This window comes from Genypterus blacodes, unplaced genomic scaffold, assembly GCF_046128005.1.
Source record: "Genypterus blacodes isolate CSIRO-AG114 ecotype Tasmania unplaced genomic scaffold, CSIRO-AGI_Gbla_v1 ptg000222l_1, whole genome shotgun sequence".
NCBI classification, from domain to species: domain Eukaryota; kingdom Metazoa; phylum Chordata; class Actinopteri; order Ophidiiformes; family Ophidiidae; genus Genypterus; species Genypterus blacodes.
In genome coordinates this window covers 142846-166747 of record NW_027467021.1, presented here as the reverse complement: position 1 = coordinate 166747, position 23902 = coordinate 142846, and the positions used below count along the sequence as shown (strand labels likewise).

Below are 23902 nucleotides of genomic sequence, written 5' to 3'. Positions count from 1 at the left end.
CATGATAGTTGGTAAGTTTCTCCTCTAACTGTATAAAAAATACAATTATCCGTTGCGTTGCGTGCAACGTAGTTACTTTAAAAAGACAAAACTCAGCTTTATTTGTCAGAAACGTGGACAGCTCGGCTTTTTGAGGGATGTTCCGGTCCACCTTAAAAGTGACACTTTACCTGGAGAGGGCGCTGTTCAGCTTCTTTTACTGGACTCTTGAGTTATTAAATATACACGAAACAATAAAAATAAACAGCAAGTTTTACTTTGCATGTATGAAACTTTAAAGAAACAATTACTGCTTATTTTTCAATCGCTTTTTACGGCTGTATTTATTTATTTTTCTGCGTAATATTCTGGTTGGAATGACTCAACAGTGCCCCCTACGGACAGTGTCTCATTTTAAGGTGGACAAAATGAGATGCTAGTGGTCAGAGAAGAAGCCAGCTTTAGTTTGTTGGCTGCTATGGTAACCATGGTCGGCGACTGTTTACGTCTGGCTTGTTAACTCAGGTAGGTTAATAAATATAAATGTTAATGGTTGAAATGATTGCGATTGAAATTGTGATTGTTGTGTGTCAGCATTATGTATCTTTGTTGATGAAGTGAACTTGTCCTGTACTTGTCTATTGATCCCTCGCTTCTTTTCTCACATTATTATCGAGGTCCGAACGTCAGTGACCTCATAGCTGTTTGCCATGACGATACCTTATCGTAGTGATCGATGTTGACATAACATCCTTAGTTAACTCCCGACATGCTCTGCTGTGTTTGTCTGTTACATGTTTATCTCTGCATCGGGGCCCTCAAGGAGTTAATATGGAGCCTTTAGCGGACAAACTTATAGAAGATGAAGCTGAAAGGGACAGGCTTCTTTCGAAACCCATTTGCTTAATTGTCGTGGGGAGACCGGTAACACACAAACACACACACACACACACACACAGTTTTGAACTTAACGCAATGCTAACTAACACTGCATTTTAAAGCAGGTCTTAACCGGGTTAACCTTGTGGTGGCAGGTTGTGCCTGTATACATTACAAATGTGCAGTGCTGTCAAGAGTATTATTGTTGATAACATTAAGAACTATTAGTATATAGCAGTATATTAATAGCTACAGAATGTAATACAATGACTCAGTCAATCCTTGATGGCAGGGTGTTGGCAAATCCACATTGGCCGCAGATATTGCCAAGGCTTGGAACTGTATCTTGGTTGATGGTGAGTCTCTATTAATGCATTTTACCCCCTTTTTACCCCCAATGCATTGCAGTTCACAACATTCTCATTAGCTTTGATTATGTTTCAGATACGGAGCTGCTTAACTCACACATCAATACTCACACGGATCATAGAATAGAGGTGAGTATGACAGAACCGGCCCAACACAGCCAAATGTTCCTGATACACATTTTGATCTCCTTTACCTGTCTTTGTCTCGTTATTCAAGCTGTTGAAAGTCTTATCTGAAGGACGCACCCTGCCACAAGACATGGTCCTCCAGCTCATTCTTGCAAGGCTTAATTCATCAGATGTAGAGCACTATGGTAACAAACATTCAGTATTATGTTTATAGAGTTAGAGTTGTTAATGATGCCTTTTTCCAGATTGATGTGATTGGACCACACTTTAAGTGCTTGTTGTAAATCCAAACAGCAGTGTGGGAGCTCTGAGTAGGCTTGTACTGTGTTGTGGTCCAGGTTACGTACTGAGCTGCCTGCCATTCATGTCAGAAGACATGCTGACGATACTTGAGCAGATTCATTTGATCAAAAACCTCAAGATGCCACCAGATTTCATCATCAATATCAAGGTTACCCATAGTTACTATTTTTTGTTGCATGAACTTTTATAATATCACAATTCTGAGGGTCCAGTTTGTCAAATTGTTGACTCTGCCAAAGTTTTCTAATTGTTTATTTGGTTTGGTTATGAACATAATGAATCCACCAGTGTGCAGACAATGATCTGATCGAAAGGCTGTCAGGTCTAAAGCAGCACCCAGTGACAGGCCAGCTTTACCTCAGGGAGCAGTGGACGCTTGATGAGGGGGACGACAGGAGGGGCCACAAAGATGGGGATGAAGGAGAGGATGAGGTACGTGTGTGAGAGCTACACAGACTGCTGTCCTTATACCCTGAATTCCATGTACATGCAAGCATAACTAATAATGCTTTTGGTGTTCCAGTATGAGATACCCAAATTTCAAAAGGACATGAGGGAGCAGATGGTGTGGACACCAGAGAACTCCGCCCAGAATGCTGCTCGCAGAATTGACATTTACAAAGATATCGTGCTCAGACCACTGGAGGTAACGTCCTCAGGGCTGCATGAATAAGGAAGGAGTCACACATTAATATAGAAGTGAATGATTATTCTATACTATACAGCCTGGGCTAAATATTTAAAATGATTTCTAAAAACAACAAAGAGTTTGGCCTCTTTATTGACATTTCCAGGACTACATAGCTGACCACGACCCCCTCCACCTGATTGAGCTTGATGGAAACAACACACCTGAGGACCTTGAACGGGTAAGGGGATTTAAATTTCAGACGAGTACACGTATGAACACACACACACAGGCTGACCGGCTATTTGTTTGTCCTTTGGTCTTTCCTCTAGTCTGTAATGTCCCGCCTTGGAGCCATGGCAGTAAGGCGTGTTTCTGTTCCTGTCCCTCTCTTCCATGAAGATGATGAAGAATTGCCAGATGAGATTGCTGTGGTCTGTCCTCAGAGCATGTAGACAGTATTTAGTTTAGTTTAGATGACTATTCTCACTCACTACTGACACCCTACCTACAGTATTTGGACTAGATATAGCTTAATCCCATGTCTGTCTCTCTTTCAGGAAGAGTTGATGAGAATAATGTGTTCCACCAGGACAGCGGTTCCTGGCTTTAGGTGGAGGAGGAGCCGTTGGGGCCGAACTTGTCCCGTGGCTCTGAAAGAGGGCAAGAACATTCCGGGCAAGCCTGAATATAGTGTGGGGTGAGTCAGGCTGTGGTCAAGCCAGCGCTCTGGCCAACATATTCACATGAAAAGGGTGAATCTGACCACCAACCTGTCTATTGCTTTACAGCTTCCAAGACAAACTCTACATCCTTTCATCAGACGCGGCCTGTCAGAAATTTATCGCAAACCCCAGACCGTACTTACTTCCTCCAATGCCCATACTGCCCTGCAGGGTTTCCATCATAGGGCCCCCTCAGTCAGGGAAGAGCACCCTGTGTAAGCTTCTGACCCAGTTCTTCGAAGCGCAGGTGCTCGACATGGAGGAGTTGATGCCGTCAGCCGTAGACAAGCTTCAGCAGGACAAACTTGACAAAATCAAGATAGACACAATCATGATCACCATAGAGAAACTCAAGATGGAGATGGAGGTGGAGGATGCACAGAATCAGAGTAAGTTGTAAGCCAAGGGATTTTAGCTTTGGAAACGTTTTGGATATAATTGTGTGGGATTTTGTTGCCTTTTTTGTATGAAAATCCCTCTGTTGTGCTCAGTAACAGAGGATCATCCCCAGGTGCAAGCTGCAGTGCAAGCTGCGCTGGAAGAAGCCAAATGCATAGCAGTACCTCCAGAAGACCAGCATCCTGTAGCACTGCAGAAATGTATACAAGAGGTAAGACAAACAAATCCCCAAATATGACAGCTGCTTCAAGGTACTCACACATTCCTCCTATTACCTGTAGTATAAAACATGACATGGTATTTAGATGTGTGTATACAGAATAAGTGCTGATGCTAACAAGGTGTGTGTTACAGATTGAGGAGATTCCAACAGCTGATGATGCCAGCACCGGTTGGATCCTCGACAATTTCCCCAAGAACTGTTCGCAGGCGACCATCTTAAAGGAAGCTGAGATCCAGCCAGACATACTTTTCTGTCTCAAGGACACTGATGGAGATCAAGGTAGGAGACCCGGCAACAGAACTCCCCAAAACAAGTCCATGGGATTTTTAAACCTTTCCGTCAGTGCTCACGTCACTGTTGCATTTGTTTGTTGAACAGTGTTGTGGAAAATGTACGAGAAGAATAGGAAGAGCATGGATGAAGCAGCGGAGAAGAGGAAACAGAAAGAAGAGTCGGGTCAGGAGGGAGAGCAGCCGAAGGATCCACAGGCCAAACAAGAGACAGTTCCTGAAGGAAGTGACGGTATTATGTCTTTGTATTGATCTATATCCAACATATCAGAGCAGAATCCTTTTTCATTTACTCCCCTTCCTCTCGCTTACATTTTTAAAGATCCAAATTCAGACAGTTCTATGACGAGAATGAATCACTGCTGTTTTACTGACTTATAATATGTGTGAAAACAGTGACAGTGACAGTTTGAGACTTTTCTCTGCTTGCTTCTGTGTCGCTCAAGCAACGAAGCAATCTGGAAGCTCTGAGCCGGATCATCCAGATTCAGAAATAGATAACAGAAAACAACTGGACGAGTATATGGCAGAATGGGAGCGCATGAAGGCGACTCTAACTATCAAACACTGTGTTCTGGAAATTGCTGGCAAGACTCCCCATGCCCTGCTTCAAGAGATACTCGCTGAAATGAGGAGTGAGTGTAGTTTAAGAGAATACATACATTTACAAAAAGTATGAAAGCCGTTTAAAAAAAAAAATGTATTACTGCTTTGACTTGCATTTCCTTCAGGTCCATTTAAGTTTGTGGCCTGGGAGATGACGGGGGGGGACCAGCAAGAGGAGGATGAGGATCGTGATGCCATAGAGGAAATGGAGAAAGCTGAAGAAGACAGCAATGGCAATGATGCAGCAGAGGAGGAGGAGGAGGAGAAGGAGGAGGAGGAGGAGGAGGAGGAAGTCAGTTTTGCCTTCATGGCTCAGTCATTGATTTTGAATTGTTGCTTTCATCAATTATGACCCTTGTTTATGCAGCCTCTTTCTCCAGCACTAAAACTACTGTTGACCATTTGTTTCCAGGAGAAAGAGGAGCTCACATTACCCCAGAGATTTCTTGGCGATACCCTTAATTTCTGCCCCGTGGCCTTAAGGGATCATGGAGTCATGTTTCCCTGTGCGGACGAAGTTGCAGCTAAGTACCGGGAGAAGGTCTACTACTTCATCAGCACAGAGGCTAGGCACTGCTTCATTCATCACCCGGAAAAGTTTGTCGCAACGACTGAACCTCTGCAGGTACAAAATCAAATAGGGAAGTGGAGAGTTTTAGTAAGATGAAGAAAATGCCTCACACATCCTTTCTCCTCTTCTATCCAAGCCCCCGGCCCTGCGAATCCTTCTGGTTGGGGTCCGTGGGTCAGGCAAGACCTCTTACGGTATGTGGCTCGCCGAGCAGCTTGGCCTCTTCCATATTCAGGCAAGCGAAGTGTTCCAGCACCTCCTCATGCCCAAGACGATGAGCCGCGTGATCCGTGCGGATGAGGTCGAACCCCCAGAGACCCCTATTGAGGGCCTGGCAGCCATGATAAGGGAGGCTAAGGGGGAGGAAGAGACGACAGAAGACACAAACGGCGACACTGCTGATACGGAGGTCAGCCTTGATGATGCTGATGCATCTCTGAAACTAGATTACCAGTCTTTTGTGAAAATGAATTGGGATGGATTTGTATTGAGTTCTTCCCTGTTTGCGCTGGTTCATTGTTTTGCAGGAAGTCACACTGACTAAAGAGGAAGCAGCCATCAAAGCCTTCCTCCAGGAAGGGGTGCCACTGCCTCAGCACATCCTTGATGCAGTTATTGTACCATTCTGGAAAGAGGAGCCATATAAGTATTAATACTCAAACACACACACCTACACACACTGACTCGCCCCTGTTGGTTAAAACCTCTCAAGCTCTCCCTCCTCTCTACTTTGTTTCCATCTCACACTGTACATTTGTAGGAGTACAGGTTTCATCTTGGAAGGCTTCCCGTCTGATGTTGATCAGGTCCAGTACATTACAGAACAGCATCACTACCCAGACATTGTTATAGTCATGGAGTCGGGTGTCAAGGATGTCCAGGAACGCCTCCTGCCACCACGACTTCAGAGCTGGCGAGAGCGACGTGTCCGTCACAAAGCCGAGCTGAAGTTCTTCAATGCCATGCGTCAACAGAAGAGGGTAAGCAGGTCACACTGGGCAGATTCATTTCTTTTCTATTTGAGAAATCAGCGTGAGGCTCCAGGTAAATAACAGGTTTATCCATCTCTGCTGCACAGACAGACAAGATGACGAAGAGAAGAGCTGACATCGTGGAAGGACTCGCCACAGTGACATCCAATCCAGATGATGACGAGGAAGACGACGAGGAAAAGCTGGAGGCCATGATGCTGGATGAGTTCCCTCCTGAGAAAGATGATAGTAACTCAGAGGAGGGGGAGACTGAGGACGCAGCGAGTCAGAGGCTGGAGGCAGAGATAGAAGAGCGCTTTGAGAAAGATGAGAACAACCTCATTAATGTGATGGTACAGAGACACGCAGCAACATGAAGGCAGTTAATACCCAGACAGGAATCCTATTTTCCCGTATTTACATTCAATTTTTACCAGTTGAACAGCTGCCTAACAATTGTTTAGTGTTTGTTATTGTGTTATACTTCCATGAGCTCTTCTTCTCTTACATTAGGAGCTCCTGAGCGAAAATAATGTCCCCAAGGTATCGATCACTGTATCCAAACACTCCCGGGTGGTGCAGTATCTCCTCCTCCAGGCGGTCCAGCCCCTGCTGACCAACAGGGAGTCAATCTTTCAACAATGCCAACCCATCTCATTCAAATTGGCATGGAAGCTCCTGGGCGCCTGTTACAAGTTTCACAGTGCCTTTGGCTGCTACGACCCCGTCCAGGTTAATACCACTCTGGGAGAATTGAATGCTGCCATTACATTGTCACATTGCCCTAATTCTTCTAATACTTCTCCCTTCTGTAGTACAAAGAGGGAGTGCTGACCCAGCCATTGCAAGGACCGACTACGACATTCCCTCTACTCTTACACCAGTATGTCTACTTCTTTGGATCTAAGGAGAGCCGCGACACGTTCAGCCTCCACCCCTTGAAGTTCCTGAGGCAGCCCAAGCCAATCCCGTCTCTCCCAATTAAACTGGCCATCACTGGACCTCCCAAATCTGGGAAAACCACTGGTGAGCCTCAGCTTCGTTTACACAAAGATATAAAGTGAACAGAGGACTTTCTGTGACATTCTCTCTCACTTTGCTCTCCAGTGGCAGAGATTTTTGCTGAGAAGTTTGGCTTGGAGCGTCTGTCCATCGGCAGTGTTATGCGTATGATACTTGAAACTCGGGAAAACACTGATCTGGCTACCCAGATGAGAAAACACCTCTCTGAGGGCCTGGTTGTACCTGATGAACTGGCCATCATGTGTCTGGAAGTGGCGATCCTGAGTTTGGTCTGTAGCACTAGAGGGTAAGACCGTGTGTGTTCCATTAGTCCTTCCTTATCTTTCCTTCTGTCCATTTCCTATCCTGTCACACTTTAAATGCTTCAACCGATTCATGCCTACTTCCTCCTTTATTTTATGACCCAGAAACATTTTAGTGCCTCCATCTTGCCAGTCCTCCCAGTATTGTTGGCACAGTGCCACAGTGCTTAGCATTGTGAATAATTTAACATTTTGCATTAAATAAATGAAGACTCTTTGGTAATGTGCCAGTGACAGTATTTGCTTGGTTCTTCAGGTACGTGTTGGATGGTTTCCCAGTGACACCTAAGCAGGCAGAGCTGATGAGTGCTCGGAGTATCATCCCCATGATTGTAGTTGAGCTGCAACTTGATACAGCAGAGGTGCTGAGGAGAGGCCTGATTGAAAAGATGAAGCCAAAAAAGTCAGAGAGCACACACACACACACACACACACACACACACACACACGTCTGCAATCACATCTGCAAGCTGTTTAATATCTCCTCTCTTCCTCCTCCCATCATAGGCCTCACCTGATGCACGACAGTTCCATGATATTTCACATTCGTAACTCCTGTTACAAGCAGGAGGTGGAGCATGTGAGGGAACACTTCCAGCAGCAATATCAGAACGACATCTTGCTTGATGGACTTAAGAGCAAATGGTGGCTGTGTAAACGCATCACAGATGAGATCCACGTCAGTTTAAAATATATCCAGATCTACATGGACAGGATCAAAAATGGTATGTTCTGCTAGATCTCAGACTCAGCACACCAAGGGCTTAGTGGGAAGAGATGCTGTAAAAAACCACAGATAAGACATACTCACCACTTTAATGCCTCTTATACATTAGTCTCTGACACCTCTTGGTTTTGGCAGGTAAAGCAGCCTGCATCTACAGGCTGTGCATCAGCCCCAAGGTGCTAGACAGTCGGCTCGGGGAGTTTGGCCACTATTGCCCTGTCTGCCTCGCTCTGCATAGCGAGCTGGTGGACTACTCAGCCTCTACATCATTGCTGCATGCAGCTGAGTACAGGGGACTCTATTACAGAATGTGCTGCAGAGAGCATTTGAAGGTCAGTGGCCAGGAACTTCCCTTAAAAAAACACTATGCAAATGTAAATACAGTTATATTGTGCAGAAATTCTTTGTCCATGCAAAATGAGGCAGTTAGGCACTGGTACAAATATACCAACACATCACAATAATAATAAAAAGATGCATATTATAATAATGCCCTCTGGAACCACAGGGCTTTCTGTCCACTCCAGATCAGTTTCTGTCCCCCGACTGCCCACGCGTTCTCCCAGAAGCCCACCTTCTGCCAAGGAAGCTGACTGAGATTCAGCTGAAGAGCAAGTTCCCTCAGCACGCTGAGATGAAGGGCTTCTGTCCCGTCACATACAAGGATGGAAAGCAGAGGTACATTGTTGGCTCTAATGCAGCATACATCTGCACCCAACCATAGTTCAACCATTAAATGGTTAAAAGCTCCCTCATGTCAAACCGGTATTTGAACAAACAAGGATATAATGTGTTTCTTATTGCATTACCATTAAAACAAGATTCTATTATTTCTAGGAAGTCGTTTATGGTAATATCCTCATCATTATTCAATAGTTGTCTGGTCACCGCAGCTTTTCTTTTTCTTAGGTTTGAAGCCCTGGTTCGAGGAAACATGGAATGTGCAGTGGAATATCGTGAAAGGATCTATGTCTTTGAGTCAAAGGAGAAACTGGACAAGTTTATGAGGTGATTATAACACACTGTTTGAAACCTGTGTCTTTCCCTGAAGATGTGTTGTTTGGCCTTGTAAAAAAATATCTGTGTACTTGTATTAATTCCAATATGGTTCTTCAAGACTTCCTGGAACCTACTGGGACCAGAAGCTGCCCACTAAAGTCCCTCCCATCTGTGAGCCTATACCTCTCACCTCCCTCCCAACTCTGGGTTATTTGGAACAGGTCAGACAAACACACACACACACACTCCAAACACATTAAGCATCATGAAACGATCCTGTCTGCAGAGATTTCACACCGTCAACGTTTGATAGCAGCTTTGGAAGTAGCATCTCTGAGGTGTCTGCCCTGCTTTGACTCGTGCATGTTGTTTTATCAGGGTGTGGCACAACCGATTATCAAGGCCATGACAGCCGTTGGGTGTCTCAAACCAAAGTATCCCTTCCTCAGTACACAAAGATCGGCTCTCCTGTATGTGGCATATTATCTAAAAGGTAAACCAAGTGAATTGGAATTTTGAAGATTCAGTTTAGCCACTGTGATGGTTTTTGCTTTGTCTGTCTCTAACATGGATCGCACCAAGTCATACTTTTGATCCTTAAGTTTGTTTTATTGTTAATACTTAACTACATGAACTTTTTGTTCATGAATTTTCTGTAGCTTTCAACCCAAAGACCACAGACTACATCCGTCAGAAGTACAAAAAGAAGCTGGCCTTGTTTGAGGAGAACTGCGCCCTCATTCCCTACCTGAGCTCCAGCATGGCAGGGAATTACAAACCTCCCAGTCAACGGCCCATTGAGTTTCAGTTCAAACTGCACAGATTCCTGACGCTGGCAGACTTGCCCGGAGCAGCTGATGCTCTGCTGTAGCTTTGGACTGTCTGTCTGCCTGTACTTCCAAACCAGCTGTACCTGCTTAACATGATGTTTCTAAGTTCTTTCTTGGTGAAAATATTCTGCTGAGGACTATACTCATTAATTTTGACAAATAAAATCGCATGCAATCGAGACACCTGTCGGTTTTTTAAATGATAGTTTTGCTGCTCTACTTAAGATGCCGTTCAAAACATGCTCATATTTTGCCCCCTTCACGTTTGTGTTTCTAATAAAGAGTTGTAAAATAAAGATATACATTGACCATTTCACTGTCTTGTGATTTGAAAATTAGTATAAGGCCACATGGAAGAAACAGTTAATGTGTGTGTGTGTCAAAATCAAATCAAATTAAAAACATTAAAATACACAGAAGAAGTCGACAAGGGCCGCGTTCCAATTTGTTGACTCGCTGACTCCACACTTCGGCGAACTGAGGGAGCAATTTTACCAGAAGTGTGCGCTTTACTGCACAAGCGCGGAGTGGAGACAGATTTCATCTCAATGAGACGCACCTAGTGGCGGTGAAAGTGGGCGTGTCTGGAGCCGGAATATGGGCCGAAAGATTTATAGTCACGTGCCAAGGAGCTGTCAAAAAAATAAACAGTCCGGCAGTCGTATGAGGTCATAGTTTGTCTCGTATAATCTCGCGAGAATCCGTGTGAATACTGGGCGCCAACTGGATGATGCAGTGTTGTGTGGCGTCAGGTCCACAGGCTTGTTTCAGGTAAACACACACTTCTTGTTACCTCTCTTTGCCTTTTATTAACTCTTTATTAACTCTTTATGACCGATCATCGATTGCAAAGTGGAAGGAATGCTGTTTTAAATCAAAATAACTACGCTAGTTTGCGTCAGTAGGAGCCGGTGGCGTTAGTTGACCTAGCTACATTAATCTAGTTTCATTGCTAATGCGACTAGCCTTACGTCAATGTTGATGTTAAAGCTGTTGTATCGTGTTTGTATTGACATTTTGACTGTAAAACATTAACGCGAAAAAAGATCCATTTACTAAAAAAAGATCGAAGTTATATTGCGTGTTTGTATCATCGAAGCTTTTGCACTTTCGTTTCCTGTCGAAGTTGGCGAAGATGTCGAAGAGGAAAAGCAACTCTGGTAGTGAGAAACCAAACAAACGCGTGAGAGCCGTGGAGGAGGAGGCTGAAGAAGAACAACAACAACAGGAAGAGCAAAACGTCGGGCCTCCAGAGGTGTTTATACTTAAATGATAACGCTACCTGTTTGCAGAATGCGTCGCATGGCGGTTACAATCATTGTGTGTGTCTTGGAGTGAAGTTGTATAACGCAATAATCTGTGCTCAGGCTCAACTCGCCTGCAGGAACGGGACTGATGTCGGGATTGTTCTAAGCATCTCCCTAAAGAACTTCATGTGCCACTCTCTCCTCGGCCCGTTCTCTTTTGGTCCGAATATCAACTTTGTTGTCGGCAACAACGGATGTGAGTATAATAGATGTGTGGCGCTGTTGTGTTGTGTCAGCCCGCCCGTCATTTCTTTAGTTTATTACACGGCGTTAACGTGTCACCATCTCTCTGTGACAGCTGGGAAAAGTGCCATCCTGACGGCTCTGATCGTGGCGTTAGGGGGGACAGCACAAGCCACCAACAGAGGATCGTCCCTCAGAGGCTTCGTGAAGGATGGAGAGAGGTGAAGTCTCTACTTGTACACAGGGTTCAGCTGTACACACTGACCTGTGACCTTTGTTAAAATGTAAAACAAGACGACTTTTGTTCGATTATTCTTCAAATTACCATCGACATTAACGGTAAATTGACAAACAGACATCACTTAACTCTCTGTATTGTGTTGTTAATGTGTTCTTATTTCTTTTCTCAGCTCGGCGGAGGTATCGATCACCCTCTATAACAAAGGAAGGGACGCATATAAGCCTGAGGTCTACGGTCCCACCATCACTATAGACCAGAAGATCTCACGAGAAGGGATTCGAACCTACAAAATGAGGAGCAAGTCAGGTAAAGAGATGGAAGAGCTTTGACTTGTACAAAGCGCACATTGTATCACCCGGTTACCGTGACTACTGTGGTTTCTCTTCTTCTTCTTCTAGGTCATATTGTGTCGACCAAAAAGGAAGAGCTCACTTGCATCCTGGACAATTTTAATATTCAGGTATGAACTTAATAAGCTTTGGATTTGGCACCGTATTTACTAGTTTGTTTAGAAATGGACCGTTGTGAGTTTCTGTGGTCATTTATTTTAAAGGTCAATAACCCTATGACGGTTCTCACACAAGAGATGAGCAAGTACTTCCTCCACACCAAAGGAGAGGAGGACAAGTATAAGGTTTGTTCAGTTTGATTCTACAGTATGTTCCTACGCCTCCTAAGGCTCCTACAGCATGTGTCCTAATGAGTCTCCTTGTCCAGTTCTTTATGAAAGCCACCCAGCTGGATCAGATGAGGGAGGACTTTGTTTACATCAAAACAACCAAGCATCTCACCGAAGCTAAAGTGGAGCAACACGGCGAAGTAAGAATGAGCCTGGTGTTTACTTTGTGTCTTATTACATCACTGCTGAAATCAAATCTAATAAAGTGTGTGTGTGTATGTGTGTCTGTGTGTTTACAGTGTTTGAAGGATTTGAAGAGGACGTTCCAGGAGAAAGATATGTGTTTCAAAAGCCTGGCGTCCATAGATGAAATGCAAACCAAACTGGGGGAGCTGCAGAAGCAGATGGCCTGGGCTCTGGTGAGATCATCGCCCACATGCAGACATCTCTACATCAAAGTGTCTGTTGTTTATGTGTTGCATCAAAACCCATTCTTCTGACCTCTTTGGTGCTGTGTGGCTAAGTGACTGAAAGCAGCTGAATGATGAAGGTGTTAATGAGTGAAGCCCTCCTTGTGTGGACACCATGACAGGTCACTGAGATGGAGAACGAGCTGCTGCCACTACAAGAGAAACTGCAGTCTGACAGATGTTCAACCGATAAATATGACGAGAAGGTGGAAGAATGGAAGGTATGGATCTTCTGTGGAAGCTATTCACCATGAAACACCACCATCATCTTCATCCCCATGAGCCTCTGAGCCCCTGACCTTTCTTCTTGTAATAATGCAGACCAAGGTTGAGGAGGCGGAGAAGAAGTACAAGCACATCCAGGAGCGTCTGGATGGCATCACCCAGCAGGTCCAGGAGCTCCAGCCCAAAAGTGCTCAGCTGAAGTCCGAGGCCCAGAGACGCAACGCCCTGCACAAGTCCAGCGAGGTCTCCTGTGATCCTGCCCTGTTTCTCAGATTCAATGTTTTCTTGGGGTTCAACCTGACCTGACTGTGACTCTGTGTTTATGTGTGCCATCCAGGTCAGTGTCCACAGGTGCAAGGCCAACCTGAGGGACCTGGACAAAGACAAGGCACAACTCTCCACAAGGATCAACGAGCTGAAGCTGAGGTAGCACTGCCGCTCACATGTAGTCTCTTCTTCTACGTATCCACGGTGTTCTCCTCCTCACTCTCAACGTTCGCTTGCATCGTCCCACAGCATTAAGCAGACCACAGGAGCAGAGAGTCAGGCCAGGACGGAGAGAATCGAGCAGATCCAAGCCGAGCTGGAGAATCTGACCCATCAGGTCTCGACTCAGGGCCAGCAGATAGACCAGTTCCAGCACGCCTCCAGCCGGGTCAAGGATGAGCTCAACAGGATGAGGTGGGCAGACTGGGACTGACTGGGGAGCAAAGGTTCTGACCTCCTGTTGACCTCAGCAGGATGTTTAGTGAGTCGCCTCTAAACAGACTGAACTACTTCTTTACTCACAGGGTAGAGCAAGAAAAGCTGCAGCGCTCCATCGAGTCCAAAAGAAGGAACCAGCAGATGATGGAGAGCAGTCGCTCAAACCGGCTGCGACGCTTCGGAGAACACATGCCTGCACTCCTCAACGCCATACAGGAAGCTCACAGGAAGGGCCAGTTCAGACACAGACCCCGGGGACCCCTGGGTAAGAAGGCTCAGTGCAAACACTCAGATTGTGTATTTGACAGAGGACTTCTAACTTGCGTTCCCCTCTCTCCTGCAGGTTTCTGTATCAGTCTGAAGGACCCAGAGCTCGCCCTCGCTATAGAAGTCTGCCTCAAAAACCACCTGCAGGCCTTCACTTGTGATAACTATGAGGACGAGAAGGTTCTGAAGAACCTCATGGCCAGAGTGTTCGCTAAAGGCCGCCGGCCCACCATCATCACCAGCCACTTCCTCCCAAAGATCCACGACACGGGCAGAAGGTGAGGGGAACATGTGTGGTGTAACAGGAACCTGTCATATTGTAATACAGTGTTGCAGTGTAGCAACACAGCCAGTACAGGGAGTGAGTGTGTAGTTGTGACCTTTGATCCCAGCCCTGCCGTGTGTCCTCCGGTCTGTCAGGGCAGTGAACGATCCTGACTACCCTTCAGTGCTGCAGGCCCTAGAGATCGAGGACCCGGTTGTGGCCAACTGCCTGATTGACCAAAGGGGTATTGAGAGCATTCTGCTTATCAAGGTAACCACGACTCTCCAAGTGCTACTGACATCAGATCTGTAGAACGATGAAGATCTGTGCTCCGCTCCATGTTGAGCTCATCTATCGTTTGCTGTCATTTGCCTTTTTAAATCTCTGCTTGCTCAGAACTTTACGGAGGCTCGGCGAGTGATGCAGGGCAAGAACCCTCCCAGGAACTGTGTGCAGGCCTTCTCTAAGGAGGGGGATCAGGTCTTCACTAACAGAAACTACTCCGCCGAACAGCACAGAGCCAACTTCCTCTCTGGAGACCTGGAGGAGGAGATCAGGTAGGTGTGTGTGTGTGTGTGTGTGTGTGTGTGTGTGTGTGTGTGTGTGTGTGTGTAAAGTTGTGGTAGTGCCACATTGAGAGAAGGGGGCGGAGTCTCTCTATGCTGTGCTCCTATTCTCTAACTTTATCTCCTTTCTTTGCTTCCTTCCCCTCCTCTGCTCTCTCCACTGATCAGACATTTGCAGAGGGAGATTGACAACCTAATGGCTCAGCACACTCATTTCCAGCAGCAGATGAAGAAGGTGGATGAAGACAAGAAGCTAAATGACAGCCTGCTGAGCCGAGCCTACACAGAGCAGAAGACTTCCAAAGTAAACTTGAGTCTCACAAACAAACGTTCACCAAACTAAAGCCCCCAAATGACTTTCTGACTGATGAGTGTGTCTTTGTTGAAGGATAAAGCCACCAAGCTCCAGCTGGAGCTCACAGACCTGCAGAACGTGGAGGAGCCTCAGTCTGAAGACCTTCAGCCTCTGGTCGGTACACAAACCCTCAACACAGCTTTGATCTCTGTGGATCCTAGATGGAACAAACATGCATCAAGAATGTGTTTAGTATGTCTGACACAAGCCTGCACAGATCCTTCTTCTGACTCTCTGCTGTTTCCTCTCCCCCACAGGAAGAGGATCTACAGGAGATCGTGTCTAAGATGGGTTCCAAACGTGCCGAGTACGAGGACGCACGGACTCAGATGGCCCAGCTCAAGCTCTCCTACGAGGAGGGAGAGCAGGAGTACAAGCAGCACAAGGAGCAGATCAGCAGCATCGCAGAGGAGGCAGACCTAATTAAGGTACCAAGCTGGTCACTGGATAGAGACTGGATTGATCTCCTCCATGTTGTTCTCATGTCTCACCCCTGCTGCTCGCTCGTTGTTTCCACCCAGGAGGAGCTGAGTAAAACTGAACAAGAGGTGACGAAATGTAAACACCACAGGAAACATTATGATGAGAAACGTAAGGCTCATCTCAGCAACATCCAGAGTCTGGAGTCCAGCCTGGAGACCAAGGAGCAGGACGTTCAGGTGAGAGTGGAGACCGGAGAGAGGATCTGTGTTCACTGGTGTCCTTGTAGGAGTTGCGTGACAATCCTTCTCCTTCTCCGGTCCAGACGTCTACAGCCAAGGCCGAAGAAATCTGTTCGGAGCGCATGGAAGTGCGACGGACGGCTCGGAGTCTGGACAGCGAGATCAGCCGCCTCAAGATCAAGATCTCCACGCAGAGGGACCAACATGTAGACCGGGAAGAAGTCGTGAGGTACGCAGCTTCAACTCCTGTAATACAGCACGGTGTTTAGTATTATAACCATGGAAAGGAAAGGAATGTGATCTCGTCCTGCTCTTCCCCCCTGTCTAGACAATACTACAAGGCCATGGAGAACTACAAGAACATGGCACAGCAAATGAAGAACCTCAACAACTTCATCAAGAGCCTGGACAGCGTTATGAGCCGCAGACTGAAGGCTTACGCTGAGCTCAGGAGGTAAAGAGCTCCCAACAAGCTGAACCACTGTCAAACTCAAATACTCACATTGACACAAACTACTCTACTTATCCCTCTGACCCGTCTTCTCTCTCTCCCTCTCCTTCTCTCTCTCTCTCTCTCTCTCCCTCAGGTTCCTCTCAGCCCGGTGTAAATACTACTTTGACTGCATGCTGGCTCAGAGAGGCTACACTGGCAGTATGAGCTTCGACCACAAGAAGGAGACACTTTCCATCGCTGTAAGAACATTTGATTCATCAGTCACTCACAACTTCACAGCAGAATTATTCAACCGAAAACTTGACGCCGATGCCTCGTCTGCAGGTGATGCCGGGCCAGGGGAAGAAGGGCGAGCTGGGGGACATGCGCTCCCTGTCAGGAGGCGAGCGCTCCTTCTCCACCATCTCCTTCGTCCTCTCGCTCTGGGCCATCACTGAGGCGCCGTTCCGAGCCCTGGACGAGTTTGATGTTTTCATGGTAATAAGGCAACACAACAATCCACTTTGCATGACCTGGGAGTGTGTTGAGACTCGTGTGTGTGAAGACACTGTGGTTGCTTTAGGACATGGTGAACAGGAGGATCTCTATGGACATGATGCTGAAGGTGGCAGCCAGCCAGATCAACAGACAGTTCATCTTCCTCACCCCACAGAGCATGAGGTAATGGTTTATAAAGGGTTAAAACATGAATGTCTCCCACCATCATTGTCCCCGTCTCTAGTCCACTTCATTAACCCTTTTCCCCCCCAGCTCTCTTCCTGAGAGCGACCTCATCAGTATCCTGCGCCTCGATGTTCCACAATCTGCTATAGAGGAAGAGGAGCAAACATCCGTCCAGTGAGGCGATGAAAACAACACAGCTCAGTCTCACAGCCTGGTCCAGAGTCAGAACATCACAGATCACCAAGACCTCTCATGGTGTCCAGTCCTGCAGTGGACCAGAACATGGAGGAGGAGGAGGAGGAGGAGGAGGAGGAGGGCACAGGGCTATTTCCTGTTTTGCTCTGTGGATTCTTAACCCATAAAGTGGCCTTAAGCTGTTCCTCCTGTCAGCGCTCTACATCATCGGTTTACATTCTGAGTTCAGTGTCATTGTCCGCATTCATCTTGACCATGACACTTCACACACACACACACAAACACACACACACACACACACACACACACACACACACACACACACACACACACACACACACACACACACACACACACACACACACACACACACACACACACACACACACACACACACACACCCCATTAGAGTCATTTAAAGGATCGTATACGGGTCTCATAGGGAGGAAGTCAGGGTTTAGTAGTAAGGTTGTTTTGTTTTTTTTAAGAGATTCATTTATATCAACTGTCAAATGTGTTTGGAAAAGTGACAAAATGTTAATTGATGTAATTGATGCTGCTGTCATTAAACAAACAAAGAAAGAAAGAACATGTAATTTCAGTCCAGTCTCCTTGTTTATTGGCGGCTGTGGGTGCTGTGATGCTTTTAAAGAGTCTGCATGAGAAAATAAGTCAAGCTGATGCAACCAAACAAAACGAGTTCAAGCTCAAACATTTACACACACACACACACACACACACACAGCTTAACTGCATACCTGCCTGAGAGGCCAGTACTCAGCCACAGAACAGTTTTTGAAGGTGAATTGGAAGTTTGCATTGCACTTATTACTTGGTGAAGAATTCCACATTCTAATTGAGAAATGACCAAACTTTGACAGTTAAGCCTTCATTATTGGTATTTGAGGAATTTTACTGATTTATAATATGACAACTAACCAAATTACTGGGGTAAGATGATGCAAGTGATGCTCTGGGATTTCATGATGTCAGACACAAACTGCTACTATCACTACTCATGGTAGTTAAAAAGCTTTACCTCATGGGTTCTCTGGCTTTTCCAGTTCTCAGAGGTTGTGGCTTTTTTTTGCTTGTGTTCCCTAACAAACACTATTTACCACGTTCACCCCAACAGTACAAGCAAAACAAAACGAATAAACCCAAAGGAGTAACGCTGTTCACACACTTACCTTCTATACGACTCTCGACCCGACCAAACTACAAACCACGAGGTCAAACAAACTTTTCCAAATGCGCTCACTCGCTTCAGGTGAGCTGAGACGAACAAAGGGAATCCCCTGACGTCACCACAGGGAAACCCCACCAAGAAGCGGACCACAACGACCGCCTCGTTACCCACAAACTAGCGTCCGCAAAGTGACCAATCACTGTTAAACTATATCAATACTAACCACAGAGACACTACAGCGCGTTTAGATAGTCCAACATGTAACTCTGTTTATGCTGCCATCTTGTGGTCGTAAACGAAAATTACATTCTCAGGCCACAGAAAATCAATCTGTCACGGGGTTGTGTTGACTTTAAAATGGCAATAGATACAGAATGAAATAGAATAAAATAAAATCCAGCACTGACAGGTGAAGATGGAAAGTGTTTGTTCATTTTATTAACATCATATTACATTCTACTTTACAAATATTTTTGGAACCATTGATCAAGCTCTCTAAGGTAAACACAGAAAAAACAGCGTATGTACATTTCTCAGTGTTTCTGTCTATCACTGAGTATTTCTGTCGATCGGAAACATATCTATTCACGCTCTCAGCCTTTACCATCTACTCTTTTCACCTGTACTCACTTCCTTGTCACATCTTTCCCCGCCTGTCTCTTTGCTTTTCCCTACCATTTCCCTTCAGGTTCCTCCTGTCCTGCTATAGTCATCACTTTCTCATCACAATTATACAAACACCAGCTGGATTTCTTTAAGAAAGGCACTGCGTCAGGGAAGCAAAGAGGGAGAGGAAAGGAACGTAGCAGAGATAAAAGAGGAAAAGAATGTGGGAGAGAAAGCAGGACTGAAGAAGGGAGGAAGGAAAGGAGGAAAGTAGGACAGAAGCAAAGATATTAGTGGAATACGAGTCTCAGAAATACAGATGGTTACAATTACAAGTACCTCAAGGCTGAACTAAAGCGCTGTACTTGTGTAAATGCTCAAAGTGACTTTCCACCTCCGGTTCTTCAACATTCCAGAACTGTGTATCCTTCTTCAACAGATAGGATACAGTGTAGATTCCATTTTCAAATCAACCCTTTCACATGAAATTTGATCTGTTATCTGAATACATTTGACACAAACATGATTAACATTGTTGCTCAATCTCTGTTCCTGCTCGGGTGAAAGTCAGGGACAAATGTAGCAGCCATTGCGATGGGAGTTGTGTAGCTCATGGAGAAATTGTACAGACCAAGCATCAGATACTTCCAGCTGGAGCGCAGTGCCTTGCCAACATTCTGCAACACAAACAAACCAGATCAGGGTCAGATCAATCATTTATTCTGTTATTATTCTGTTAAGTTAAACATTGACAGGACACAGTGGAATTTTCCACATTCTGATGGTTTCCTCATCTAATAATCAAAATGGAAAGATGTGGGTCAAGGTCAAACTCAGTCAACTGATCAAACTCCACCATTACACCCGTGAACGATCACCTGAGCTTTCTCAGAGACGTGATTTGAGACGGAATGAGGCGATAAGGAGGAAAGACAGAAGGGGACACGGGACAGAAAAGCCGTGTGGAGCTTTAGAACAATGTCTCACTCTGCAGGGGAGAGGCTCACTCTGTTTATAGCCCTGAAATGTTCATATAACAAAGGCAGACAATGGTCTCCTGGCGCTGATCAGGAAAGGGCTGACCAGATGAAGCGGACACAGGAAGTCGGAAGTTTATGGAAAAATAAAGGGAGAAAATCTTGAACAGATACGTTCATAGCTTGACAAATACAAGAATCGACAAGAATCTGTTACAAATGTCAGTAGCAGCAGTGCCACAGATTTGCTTTATTGTTCCTAAGATAAGCTTCTGCACAACAGAGGCGTTTCACACTCAAACATGTATTTATAGGTTTATGAGGGCACAGCAGACTGATACGAAGAAATTCTGCTTTATTCTTCCTGGTTTCTTAAATAAAGTTGATCAAAAGAAATCACCCGTCACCCAGATCACAGAGATTCTGTGTGCAGTCACAAATCTGCACGTTTTCCAGTTAGGAATCATTTGAATGAGGCTGATTGAGGCCATATTGTAAACACTTACCCAGACTCAGACTGCAAGACAAAAAAAGGTTCACAAAGTTCATAAAGTTTCATCATTTAACAAAGTTCTACAGTACATTTGCAGATTTGTATCAATACTGTCTTACATCTCAACAACTAACCTTCTTGACTTTTTTGTACTTCTCCTTCTTCCTTTTCTTCTTCTCCTCCTTTGCACTGACTTCTGCCTCTTCCATCAGCGGCTCATACCTCTCGGGCAGGAAAGCAAAATGAACGTCTCTGTGGCTCTTCCCACTGTGTGCGGCGCTGCCCTCCTCCTGCTGATCCACACTGTCCACATGCTGCTGGAACTTTGATCTCCCGGTCTCGTCTGGCGTCGGTGTGTTTCTGTAAAAAAGCCTGGATGGGAAAGACTTGGGCTTCATGGTTTTGCGGCTGTTGGATTGTTGGATGGATGCAGAAGGGGCCACTCTGCAGAGCTCAGCTGTGTTGTCAACAAGTGTAATGTGCAGGTTGTGCGTTCCAGTGGACTCCTGCTTGGCAGTGGGTTTGGCACAGTTCCCTTAAAGGTGCAACTCCACACAGACATTATTAATATGTTTATGTTTATGGCCCCTAGTGGATCAGATAGGGAATTACGTTTTATTTTTTGCTCCATTACCACATTGGGCCACTTTTTCAAACTTATTAGACAGTTAATATAAGTGAATATCTCTTATCTATCAAGTAAGAACTGACTTCATCCAACAAGCTATGAACAGATATGAACATTAGCTCTGTCCCTCAGATGAAACCTGCTGTGAGATCCTAACAATTACACTGAACTTAGAATGTAAAACACTGATTTATATTGCTGACAGGAGGAACTATCCCACCCTAACCCTGAGTCCTTAGAAGGCCTGCAGAAAGTTCTCCACCTCCCCTCTCTATCTTCTGTTGTTCACTGTTTGATAGCAGGACTTTACACCCGGAGTCGTCTTGGTGAGCTGTGATGTACGGGTCAGTAGTACAGTCTTTTGATAAGGTGTAACTCAGAGTAACACACTTCAAGTGTCATCTAAGTTGATGTGTATTAGCCGGTGTGGCAAGAGCTCTTCGCAGTTTACAGCACAGTTATTTAGTATGCAGTCGTATTTAAGATAGTGAGAGATAAAGAGAAAAAGGCTCAGAAGTATAAGAAACAAAATACGAGAAGGAACATCAGTGATCAGATATTTATTATTTATATATTATAATAATGTAATAATTTTGTTTTATATTTAAGCTTCAATCTTTCTATTAAAATTCGATGTGACTTTATAATAATATGAAACTACTTGTGTTGGCCGTAAATAAACAAGTCTCACGTGAAGTCACGCGTGATTATACGAGAACATCGTTGACGCTGCTGTTCGATTTCCGCATTCTTGTCAAACAGCTAGGCTAACTGTAGCAGCTACTTTAGGTTGTGTTTTTTAAAGATGGCGGATCAGAAAGCACAGAATATCACCTCCATCCCCATCGATGGCTTCAGCAATTTAAGAATTACATCGATATGGACGTTTCTCATGTCTGTAAGTCAAATGTTTACCCGTGTTATTTGACAGCAAGCGAGCTAACTGTAGCTACCAAAGCTCAGCGGGCAGCCAGTCGCTCTCGGGTGGATTTGGATGAAGTTAGATGTGTGTTGTTGTGTCCTCCTCTGTGTGTAGGTGCAGTGGTCAGAGCCGTGGATTGTCGGGCTGCTGTTGTTCCACGCTGTGTGTTTGTGTGTGACTGTGGTGACTTGTAGATACTACAGAGCGCAGATCTGTCACTTCCTCATCATGGGTCAGTGAACGCGTCTTACTGCAGCAGTGACGTATTCTTTACTACTACTAACAAACTATGCGAGTGATCCTGTTGCACTTCCTGTTTGAATGTCCTCACTGATGTTCTGTCTCTCCTCAGTTGGCCTGGTTTACACTGCTGAGTATCTAAACGAGCTGGCAGCCATTAACTGGAGGTAAGACCCTTTAATGGCGTCTTCAGTCAGATGTAAGCAGCTGGAGGAGAAGTTCTACCCCTAACAAATGCCGATGAATCTCTTCCAGGTCCTTCTCTAAGTTCCAGTACTTTGATTCCAAGGGCATGTTCATATCTTTGGTCTACTCCATTCCTCTTCTGATCAACACAATCATCATTGTGGTAAGGGTTAAAAATAGATCTTACCTCGAGTGGAACGATGTGATGGCACCTCGCCTGGTTTACACGTGTGTGTGTGTGTGTCGTCCATTTCCCTAGGTGGTGTGGGTTTACAGGACCTTCTCCACCATGACTGAACTGAAGACGCTGCAGCTGAAGAGAAAGCTCCGCAGAGAGAAAACAACAAAGACAGACTGAGGAGTCTCTCTTTCAAACAGCGACTGTGAGGAACTGGGATGTCTCTTCTGTGTCCAGAGAGAAGATTCCCTCTGATGACTGATGCTTCAATTCAACGTTTCAAAGGATTGTGTGTTGGAGGCGGTGATCAGTCGGTGCTGGATGTCCTGGAGAAGAGATGAAGAGATTTATGAGGACCAAAGAAAGTTCACTGTTTTGTATTTATTGCCATTTTAAAGCTTCACACAGAGAGAGATGACTTCTGTTTGATGAAAGGCATAAGAATGTAATTCCATGTTTCAATCACAGGGGGGCAGCATAGTCCAGGGTTTTTATTATTTATTTTTTTGGCACTGTGAGATGATTTTTTGTAAAGATTTAGATGAGGCAACATAAAGCAGTACAACATCACTGCTCTATCAAACTTGCATCTAATTGGTATTATAAAGAGTTACATATTGGAATCTCTGGTTTTATAAACACTTTAGCAAGGAGACAGACTTTGTTTTGTCTATAGAATAATGAGACAAAGGCCTTAAAGTCTAGAATGGAATCAAAGGGAAGAGAAAAATGATCTGGGGAAAAAAAGTTACATCTTTTCTTTTAGATGTATTTTTGTACATTTCATACATATTCCATAGCATAGCATATAGGTTGAGGACTTTACCGTAATCTTCCTGTGGGCTGTAGTCTGCTCTGAATACTGAACCGTATTAAAAACTACATTTTCCAATATGCTTGCAATCTTTTAATTATCTTTTAATGATCCCACACACAGGTTTATACAGCAGCAGTTTGTGTCAAATTAAGGATGCAGTGCCCTCTGGTGGTTGCTGGGAGCCTTACACAAACCTGCTGGGTCAAACAGCCTCTTCTTCTGTCTTTGCTGATGATCCTCTCGTAAATGAAAGCGCGCCATTGTAATCTCAATGGAATTCAAACTATTTAAGATGTTTAGAATTTCACCATCCTCAATCAGTGAGTTTATTTAGATGGAGGCTTGGAGGTGGGCTGGCTGTGAGCCGGCTGGTAGAAAAGGTCAAGGGTCAAAGGTCTCAAAGCCAAACTCACCGTTCTTCAAATTTTTTGCCTGAGGTGTTTTTGAAAGTTAACCGAAATTTTTGAAGCAATATGAAGCAATGTTTACAAAGTTTACAACCACAGCTTTACTCACACAATGCTTCAGCCACTGATG

At 45.0% G+C, this 23902-nt stretch overlaps 4 protein-coding genes across 4 annotated transcripts; 3 read left to right on the top strand and 1 right to left on the bottom strand.

Moving 5' to 3' along the window:
• The first annotated feature begins 810 nt into the window (after nucleotides 1–810).
• On the top strand, nucleotides 811–10082 carry ak9 (adenylate kinase 9). Its single transcript, XM_076170529.1, has 32 exons — nucleotides 811–903; nucleotides 1151–1214; nucleotides 1303–1355; nucleotides 1444–1540; nucleotides 1694–1806; nucleotides 1947–2090; nucleotides 2182–2304; nucleotides 2453–2527; nucleotides 2619–2720; nucleotides 2847–2986; nucleotides 3078–3400; nucleotides 3503–3621; nucleotides 3765–3912; nucleotides 4012–4155; nucleotides 4370–4558; nucleotides 4655–4795; nucleotides 4955–5154; nucleotides 5237–5509; nucleotides 5628–5746; nucleotides 5861–6080; nucleotides 6179–6424; nucleotides 6585–6803; nucleotides 6887–7097; nucleotides 7179–7380; nucleotides 7653–7799; nucleotides 7904–8121; nucleotides 8259–8455; nucleotides 8632–8801; nucleotides 9033–9131; nucleotides 9241–9343; nucleotides 9501–9615; nucleotides 9782–10082. The coding sequence occupies exons 1-32, from the start codon at nucleotides 811–813 to the stop codon at nucleotides 9991–9993; spliced, it is 5019 nt and encodes a 1672-aa protein (XP_076026644.1). The 3' UTR covers nucleotides 9994–10082.
• Nucleotides 10083–10625: 543 nt separating this feature from the next.
• On the top strand, nucleotides 10626–17645 carry LOC143016279 (structural maintenance of chromosomes protein 6). Its single transcript, XM_076170534.1, has 27 exons — nucleotides 10626–10723; nucleotides 11079–11207; nucleotides 11320–11455; nucleotides 11558–11663; nucleotides 11853–11989; nucleotides 12082–12143; nucleotides 12237–12317; nucleotides 12401–12502; nucleotides 12602–12721; nucleotides 12895–12993; nucleotides 13094–13240; nucleotides 13335–13423; nucleotides 13514–13678; nucleotides 13789–13967; nucleotides 14046–14247; nucleotides 14390–14504; nucleotides 14631–14791; nucleotides 14969–15104; nucleotides 15189–15269; nucleotides 15413–15583; nucleotides 15677–15814; nucleotides 15901–16046; nucleotides 16146–16271; nucleotides 16405–16510; nucleotides 16596–16748; nucleotides 16834–16931; nucleotides 17022–17645. The coding sequence occupies exons 2-27, from the start codon at nucleotides 11088–11090 to the stop codon at nucleotides 17110–17112; spliced, it is 3267 nt and encodes a 1088-aa protein (XP_076026649.1). The 5' UTR covers nucleotides 10626–10723; nucleotides 11079–11087; the 3' UTR covers nucleotides 17113–17645.
• A 1087-nt stretch (nucleotides 17646–18732) lies between these two features.
• Nucleotides 18733–20894, bottom strand: LOC143016275 (required for drug-induced death protein 1-like). The gene is made up of 2 exons (XM_076170528.1): nucleotides 20529–20894; nucleotides 18733–19601 (listed from the first exon to the last, which is right to left on the bottom strand). Exons 1-2 carry the CDS (start codon nucleotides 20790–20792, stop codon nucleotides 19464–19466), a joined length of 402 nt encoding a protein of 133 aa, XP_076026643.1. The 5' UTR covers nucleotides 20793–20894; the 3' UTR covers nucleotides 18733–19463.
• An 848-nt stretch (nucleotides 20895–21742) lies between these two features.
• On the top strand, nucleotides 21743–23440 carry tmem18 (transmembrane protein 18). Its single transcript, XM_076170527.1, has 5 exons — nucleotides 21743–21920; nucleotides 22059–22176; nucleotides 22297–22351; nucleotides 22440–22533; nucleotides 22630–23440. The coding sequence occupies exons 1-5, from the start codon at nucleotides 21828–21830 to the stop codon at nucleotides 22726–22728; spliced, it is 459 nt and encodes a 152-aa protein (XP_076026642.1). The 5' UTR covers nucleotides 21743–21827; the 3' UTR covers nucleotides 22729–23440.
• Nucleotides 23441–23902: the final 462 nt, after the last annotated feature.